The following is a 9,049-nucleotide window of genomic DNA, read 5'->3' as shown; positions in this document are numbered from 1 at the left end:
AATCTAACAAACACAAACATGTGCACTCAAATACACACACCAACACGACTTTCTCTCTCAAACGATTTTAATGTAGGCTAAAGTTAAAAAAGTTATTTTACTTTACAAACTCCTTAAATAATCAAATATAAATAGTTGAAAATTCATACTGTACATTATGATGTTTGACATGAAAAATCTAAAATCCTATTTAAATATACACAAGGCACATTTAATATCATATAAATGCATTATATATTAGATGTCCAATTCTGCTAGTCCTGTTTGAATACTGTTACTTCATTTGTCTGTTCTTCTGAACTGAAGCCACATCCATGGTATTGTGCAAGAATTCATGGAGCTGCCTGGCATTACTTGCACTGCCCAAAATCTCACTCAGCTTTTCCTGGCTCAGAGTGAGGAGCTCAGCCAGGCTGGCAGCATGTTTAATGAGTCCCCGTACGTTTTTAACGTTCACTCCAGGCATACGGAGCAGGAAGTCATAAGGTCCTGGGTTGTACAGGTCTACTGAATCTTCCACCATCTCTGACTCTGCTGTAACGGCTTGGGCAGTGAGGGCATCAGGCTCAGGCCGAGCATGTTTGAGTTCCTGAAAGAGCTGTCCGGTGACATGGGGCGATGGGCACCAGAGCAGCCTCAGCCGGGGGAAATGGAGAGTCAGCAGGGTCAGTTTGGAGGTGATGTCGTTGGCTGAGATCTCCTGTCGCAGATCGTTACGGCCAATTAGCGAGAACGGCTTGGCCGGGTCGAATTCAATGAGCAGCACGGGCCGGCGGTAGAAGCGGCTCATGGCGAGGCACTGAGTGTATAATCGTCCGCTCTGCAGCGAGCCGATCAGGTCACTCACACTCTTGCGTTCCACGCAGATTTCAGGAGTCAGGATGTAGTCTCCCACCTCCAGGGTGACAGGCTCAATGTCGAGCCCACGCCGGTGCAGAAGTGAAGGAAGCTCGCTGCGAAACTCCCGCATGTCTACAATGACTCGGGAGGGCTCTTTGACTACCTCTTGTCCACCTGAGAGAGAAACATTAACAAGTTAAAATAAACTAGTGTGAAAAATTCATGTTACCCACCACTCAACTTGGGAGGGATGTGGTAGCTCAGTGGTTAAGGCAAAGGTTGTGTGTTCGAACCCCAGGTCCCTGAGCAAGGACCCTTAACCCTTAATTGCTCAGTTGTATAAAATTAGATAAAATGTATATTGCTCTGGATAAGGGCATCTGCCAAATGCTGTAAATGTAAATGACAACTGAATATCATTGTTTCCATACATCAGGGTTATTGGTTTAGAGCACATTGAAAGAAGACATACCACTGCAGCAATCAAGCAAGTACAGAAGTTTGGAAATCAGGAATTTGGATAGAATTAAAACCTGCAGGCTCGCTGGCCCCTTATAGACATGATTCCAGACCCAGTCTGCTCTGCCTGCACTGCCCAGTCCAGACAACTGTGCTCTGATTCTTACCTGATATGATTTGAACGTCATTAAAAACTCTTATTATTTCAAAGACAGAATTTCACTTAGAAATAATGCTTTTAGATGTCCTATTTTTATATATATATATATATATATATATATATATATATATATATATATATATATAAAGGATTAACGCATTAAAAGGATCACTTAACCTTTATTAATTTATCAACATAGATATTAATTGATATTAGTTGATTAGTTGATATTAATTTAAATTCTCACACTGGCCTGGTATTGTATGTTCTTCGAATGATAAGCACACTGAAAATGTAGAACTTTCCATGGCACATATATTGCCTATTTCCATAACTACAAGTTATATACCAGTATCTGGCATTGGAAGAGTAAAGCACATCACATGCGGTCACATTAAATTGCACTCAGAGATGATAGCTTGCCTGCTTTGCGAGTGTCTGCAGCAGCGTGAGCAGGTTCCTGACTACGATCCAGGTCCAGGTTTGTGTCTCCTCTGCCTTCTCTCTCTTCTGGAACAACCATGCTGGCCTTGTCTCTGTATTCAATATACAGCACAGAAAATAACCTTATTGTTATTACACTCTCCTGCAGTGATTGAGTCAAATTTATCAGAATATTTCAACTGAAACTGGCAAAGAGTGAACCTTATCAGCTGTTCAAATGCTTGTTTCTCTTTACGCAGGGCAGTGAGATACCTCTGCTCCTCTGTGGAACCACCATAAATAAGAAAATACACCCTGAAACAAGCAAAAAAAAAAAAAAAAACAGGCAAAAAATATTAGACTAAGAATTTCCCGTTGCTGTTGAACGTCAAACACAAAGAATATGTAAGAACAAGATGATACCGGAGAGGTTTGCCTGGCCTGGTGGCTTTGTAAACCTCCAGCTGGCGCACAAAGCTGAGCTCAGCATCATACAGCACCACAAACATGGGCTCAACCTCTTTTAACACCCTCGTAAGACTGTACGGATCCGAGCATCCTTTGAGCGGATGAATGACCGTCATAGGTTCTTGAAGAACACCATAGTAGGAGTCTGAAGTAAGATTAAAAAGAACATCATCGTTCACATCCTGCTTTTCCTCCTGTTCTCCCTCATCTGCACTGTTGCCCATCTGTTCCAGCTCGGCTTCTTTCCGCTGCTCTACCATTTGGGTGAGTGTCAGTGAGCCTCGCTGTTTCTTTGGGCCAAGTTTGGTATTTTTGGCTCGGGGCTTCTTGCCCTTGGGCTCCTTTCTTACACCTTTCCTGGGCCAGCTGTTATCTTGTTTGGTCTTCTCAGACACCAGAAGACGATCATCTTTACCAATAGTGCGTGAATAAAGGCGGAGGAGCAGTGACTCAGCACCTTTCTGGATGTACTCCTTCAGCTGAGCACAGGTCCTATCGTCACTCGCGCATATCAACACCCGGCCTGCATCACATACATTCAGAGACATACATTCAAGTCTCAAAGTCACTGCAATTGTGAAATTTTGAAATGTTGCAAATGTTAAAAACATCACCTGGTTCGTGCTCAGAGTTGCTCATTTCCTTTTCAATCTCCTGCAGCACCTCAGACAACGCCTCCCATTTTGGATTCTGTTCAAGCACAAGCTCTCTTTTTAAAGGTACTGCGTACAAACACACACACACATAGGACATTCTCAACACTTGCACTACCATGTATTAAATAAAATCATATGTGTGGTGGGGTGGTAACACACTTTGGATGTCACTGTGGCTAAATTCTTACAAGCAGCCAAAAATGTTGGGGAAAAAACAAACAAACAAAAAAAAATTAAAAAAATTTTTTCCAAACATTTTTCTTGCCTATAACATGAAGAAACCAATCCGTCCCTCAGCTGTACCACTTAACAGTACACAGATCACAGGGAACCTGGAGCCTATCCCAGGGAGACACACTGCCTACTGCAGGACACAATCAGGACTAGGGGAGGAAACTGGAATACTCAGAGGAAAACCCACACATGGTGGAGGCAGTAATCAAACCCCCATCCCCTGTAGTTCGAGACAAATGTGCTGCCCACTAAACTGCTCCGCCCCCTTCTCTTTAAGAAATGTAAATATTTCATCAAAGCAATATAAAAATCTCTATTTTTAACCTTAAATTGGTCTACAATGCATACAGCTGTAAACACAGTCATGCTTTGATAAGCCAAAGACATACACTAGCCATGAATTTAGGTTCGTATATGTAGGAATGAAACAGACAGAAGACGAAATCAATTCAGTTTGGAATGAGATCAACAGAACCTGGTATAAAAAGTGATATTCTCTGCTTTGTAGACTTTGAAACGCTAGAACTTTGGAGTGATGTATGCCCAAGAGAAATAAGTGAATATATCTGTTAAAATGTCTGAATGTGCAGAAATGAATGTACCAGAGGCATTTGGTTTTTCTTCCACTTCACCAACTTTGAGTTTCTTGTTTGACTCAGGAACATGATACACACGACTACGAGCATTCATGAACATCGACGTGCTGGAGTCCAGAAACAGCCATCCTGGTGAAAACAAAAAGACAAAACTGCTCTACTTTACTTCTGTTATAGACTGAACAGTCTGCTGCACCACAGCTCCATGGTAAACCTTACAACCTTACCTGAATTGCTGCCAAAGTTTTTCTGGCTAGAACGCAGGGACTCCAGCAGGTTGAGGAAGGTAACACAGTCATACTGTGTGAGGTAGAGCAACAGAGTTCGTAAGATCTTCAGGTCCTGCACTAGAGATTTGGTCTTAGTGCCCAGCTGATGCCACAAGGGATCTAGGTAATGGCGAATGGTCTACAAAAGCAGATATCACAATACACAATGTGTTTCATTATATGTGTGGATAACAGACTGTCCCAAAGCAACCCATCTCCCCCCGTTTTGTATTTTTGTGTATCCACACCTGCACAAACACCCACACACACAGACCTCTTCATACACACACTTTAAAGAGCCAATCCGCTTAGTATAATGTTTTGTAGTTCTGTTTATTACTTTTCGACTCACACATACTGTATATAGTTATCTTTAATTAATCTTCCTGGATTGTTTAATGCATCAAGGATTAGGACATTAAAGAAGATGCTTTATACTATTATACAAACTGGATTCAATTATTCATTTAAGATCATGTCCTGGTTAAGTAGATTGCACCATGTCCCAGTTTGTTAGAAACCTTCAGTTTAACTGGTTAGTCTATTAAAAGGTGTAACAATTAAGACTAGTCTCAGCTGGGTTGTCCCTTAGTCTATAGAACCTTCAGAAAGATAATATAATATAATACTGAACCATTCAGAAATGCTACGCTAGTCTTAGAGCAGAAAACCATAATACATCATACAATAGCTTACACTTAGATATTAGATAATGGATTATACGTTAAACATCACGTGTCAGCTGGATCAAGGTGATGTCATTTCATTCTTCTTAGTAAGTTAGTTAGAAGATAGTCATTGATGTTAATGAATAAAGAGAGTTTTCTCACTTTCTCAAAGGCACGGCCCAGTGTATTCTCCAGCGAGAGGTCCTCTGCCTCCAGACTCGGGTTGTAACGCTTGAGCTCCTTCAAACAGGCGTTCATGATGTCCAGAATGGAGCTCTGGATGGCTCTCATCGCTGGAGTCAAATTCACGTGCAGCTCCACCACATCAGGTCTGTGTCTGTCCAGTACAGTGTTCACTGAGGCTTGGAACCTGTAATTATTCATCACAAACAAACACTCACATATGTGCAGAGCTTAAGAAATGAAAACATAAATAAAAACTAGGTCTAAAGTAACCTTTAATACCTAGGCCAAAGAAAGAGCTTCTTCACAAAGAGATTCCTCATAACTCGCTCAACTTGACAGAAGCCAGTAGAGAAAGCTGTGGCCTTGTCTGTGAAAGCTTTGATGAAGCCAGTCTTGTTCTTCTGTCTGTACAGTCTCAAGATAAAGGCCTCTTGACATGACTCAATGATCTTATGGGCACGGTAGACAAGGATTCCTGCTGACAACAGTTTAAACTGTTTCAGGTTTGGTTTCAATTAAAACGACAACTGCTATGGAGCAACACATCTGTTACAGGTTTCAGTTCCACATTAAGACTGTAGAGTATACACATATACACACACACACACACATATATATATGTGTATATACATATATACTGTGTATATATATATATATATATATATAAATAAATTACTTATTAACAGAGGCTACAATACCAAATACATAACTTTACAATAATAATAATGTTTTAATCAGAACAAAAAAAGAGACATCTTAATCCAAACAGACACACATTATATAAAGGAATTCTTAATTTACATTAGCAGCTGAATTTGTGCAAAAAACTATAATGAGCCCATACGAATATTAGTGCAGTTAAACTTATTAGACAACTTTTAATTTTGCTGTTTAGCATTTGATCCAGCAGAGGGCGCCCTAAGGATTTTAATATCATGTTGACTCATCAGTAAATGATACGAAAATGGGAAAATTGAGCGAACAAATTTCGACCCCAAATCATCTAAAAAGCAATGTGTGGAAGTGTTTTGGGTTCTACACCGTAGATGGCAAAGTTACAGTCAAAGAGAAGGCTGTTTTCCTTAGATATTTTCTTGAGGTGAATTTTGAGGTAAACTGGTTCTGTTCTATTTTTTAGACCAGGAAAACGTGTCAGCTTTATTCCCTGTTAAAATCCCACATATGCTACTGACATAGTAGATAAAAATTCAGTTATCATGGCCAATTTAGCTTAGAATGTAAACTTTGTTTGAAAAAGGAGCTTAGTGACAAATGTGATGTTTTGAGCATTAGTTTTTGACTGTCCTGCACTTAATGTGGCTCTACAGCTCACATTACAGCTCCTGCTTATATGAGCTGGTAGAGCAGATTCAGTCAGCTCACCACTCACCAGTGTATAAAGTCCAATTGAGGCCCGTTTATAAAAGCTTATGTTCCCAGTCAGTGTACAACATTGTTTCCCATCTCTGATCTGTCCTCTCTGTCCTACCCACCCATGCATTTAGCTAAATTTACAGGTTATTCCTTCAAAAAAAACATTTCCTTGATGTCTATTTCCCAACTTCAAAATGATTTTTTTTCTGTGTTCTTTGTAGAAATGATAATATTATATAAACATGTACACAGTTTGACTCCATTTTACATAAATACATAAATAGTTTGTATGGAAATACATAAATAGTTTGTGGTGCCATGACAAAATACGTCCTCTTTTGGTAATCATGAAGATTTTGTAAATATACCAGCTATCACTGTGTGAATTTTAGATCATGAGCTACTCTCCTCCGAAAATAGTTGACACACTGGATTAACTTAAAAACGCTGGAGTATTCCTTTAAAACTCTTGAAATTGCCATTTGGTAAAAAGTACCAAAGTATTCAGGCCCATACAACCTGACTGTAACAGTTTTTTCCCCAAAGCTTTTAGACTCCTTAATTCTCAGAGACTGGACTGACACATACACTCAACTGAACATTTCTGCTCTCACATTGCAATTTTTTAATGCTGCACCGTTTCATTTCACTGTGTACCACACCAGCTATATAAGGTTGAAATGACACTGAAAGATTCTTAGATTGTCTAAATGTCAACAATATTCCTACCCCTTTAGAAGAGTGGTAAATCTTCGCCATAAATACACACAAATCTAATATTGTGCCTTTACTCCCAATAGACATATGGTGCAATGATCATGGCCTAATTAAGCGTTGATAAACATTACCTGAGATGAGGTGAGCAGGAATTCTGTCTGTGAGGAAATCCACCACCAGGATGCGGCTGGTCACAAACAACACTCCCCCCTGTGTGTACACATGGTAACGTTCAGTGTTCTGTGTATCACTGTTTATAGTCTGGGGAAGATGATTCACTCCTTCAGCTCTCAGCTGCTCTGTGAAAAACTCCTGTAACGTTAACATCACACCACATGTTAATATTTCACTCAACTTTAGCCCCATTCTTGGCTTTGTTTGTTGAACTGTTACCTGTTCAGGTGTGGTGGTGTTGAGCAGCAGCACCAGACTTCCTTCCTCTGAATAAATCTTCATAAAGTGTAACAAAATGCGGTCGATACCAAGTCCTTCAGCCGCGATCAGTAAGCCATCTGTACTGAAGAGGCTCAGAAACATTTCTGTTTCGTACTCAAGCAGCAGTCCCTCCATTTCCTCCTTCAAACTTTACTGACAACAAGATGCTTAATGCCAAATTACTCCTGATCCCAAGACAAGTGCATAACACGGGCTAAGAAATAATAACGCAAAATAGTGAACTTTATATACAATAGCTTTATATATAAAATAGCTGTATATACACAATAGCTTTATGGATAAAAGAGCTTTATATACAATATTTAAATTAAATAACTAGTGAAAAAACACTTAGCTAACATGCTAGCCTGTGTACATCCGGAGTCACGTGACAGTTCAAACCGCGAAAATACAATACAAATCCACACTGAAGCAGCGCCCTCTAGTGCACTGGAGGTTTCAAGATCTCTACTTCTAATTAATCATTCATTCATTTTCTACCGCTTATCCACAGGGAGTCTGTGCCTATCTCAGACATCATTGGGCATCAAGGCAGGATACACCCTGGACGGAGTGCCAACCCATCGCAGGGCACACACAGACACACTTTCATTCACTCACGTAATCACACACTACGGACAATTTTCCAGAGATGCCAATCAACCAACCTACCATGCATGTCTTTGGACCGGGGGAGGAAACCGGAGTACCCGGAGGAAACTCCCGAGTCACGGGGAGAACATGCAAACTCCACACACACAAGGCGGAGGCAGGAATCGAACCCCCAACCGTGGAGGTGTGAGGCGAACGTGCTAACCACTAAGCCACCGTGGGCCCCCCCAATCATATTTAATTTTTTTTGTTTAAATGGTGGCCGATGAGAAAACATGGACGTTGTCGTTTAACAGACGACGTTGACCAACATACAAGAAAATCAGAGATGTTTTATTAAATAAGAATGAACAGCAGTCAACTGATTTGATTAGTACACAGTCAGATCTGTAACACAGTGATCATCAACACTATATGTGACTTCCAGGATTCAGTCCAACCCTAGTCCAGAAAACTAATTCAGCTAATCATGTAAGTCTGAATATCTGTAGCAGGTCAGAACTGAATCTTTAAGGAAGGAACATCTCCAAGAATCGGGTTGATGATAAATAACTGCTGTAATTTCCTTAATTACAGGTTTGAGGTATTTAGAAATATCAGACAGATCCTCTGAAAGCTACTACATGTCTACTACTAGTACCAAAACTTAAGGACGTGAATGCCAGGTGCTATGCTACAGAGACTGTGTAATGCATCATGTTCAACTCCAGACCTATTCTAATCTACACTTTTCTCTATAGTGAATACATGCATTTGTAGAACCTGAATAGAAAATACATGAGAATAGATGTGGTACGTAGAAGGTTGATTCTGTCAGCCGGTTTTGACGGTGAATGAACAGTGAAAGATTTTGCCAACAAGATGCAACCAGTAGGAGAGCAAATGTGAATCAGCATCACACAATTCACCATGTGTTTTTGAGCCCTCCATCTGTGTTTGTGTGCTCTCTCTC

The 9,049-nt window shown here is 40.3% G+C and overlaps 1 protein-coding gene across 1 annotated transcript; it reads right to left on the bottom strand.

Moving 5' to 3' along the window:
• Window positions 1-118: 118 nt before the first annotated feature.
• ercc4 (excision repair cross-complementation group 4) lies at window positions 119-7,868 on the bottom strand. Its single transcript, XM_060860057.1, has 11 exons — window positions 7,444-7,868; window positions 7,182-7,362; window positions 5,239-5,434; window positions 4,936-5,143; window positions 4,064-4,244; window positions 3,843-3,965; window positions 2,965-3,072; window positions 2,306-2,873; window positions 2,105-2,197; window positions 1,883-1,995; window positions 119-1,014 (listed from the first exon to the last, which is right to left on the bottom strand). Exons 1-11 carry the CDS (start codon window positions 7,618-7,620, stop codon window positions 275-277), a joined length of 2,688 nt encoding a protein of 895 aa, XP_060716040.1. The 5' UTR covers window positions 7,621-7,868; the 3' UTR covers window positions 119-274.
• Window positions 7,869-9,049: the final 1,181 nt, after the last annotated feature.

The sequence above is a fragment of the Tachysurus vachellii genome, chromosome 2 (genome assembly GCF_030014155.1).
Source record: "Tachysurus vachellii isolate PV-2020 chromosome 2, HZAU_Pvac_v1, whole genome shotgun sequence".
Lineage (NCBI taxonomy): Eukaryota > Metazoa > Chordata > Actinopteri > Siluriformes > Bagridae > Tachysurus > Tachysurus vachellii.
This window is presented reverse-complemented; position numbering and strand designations above follow the sequence as displayed.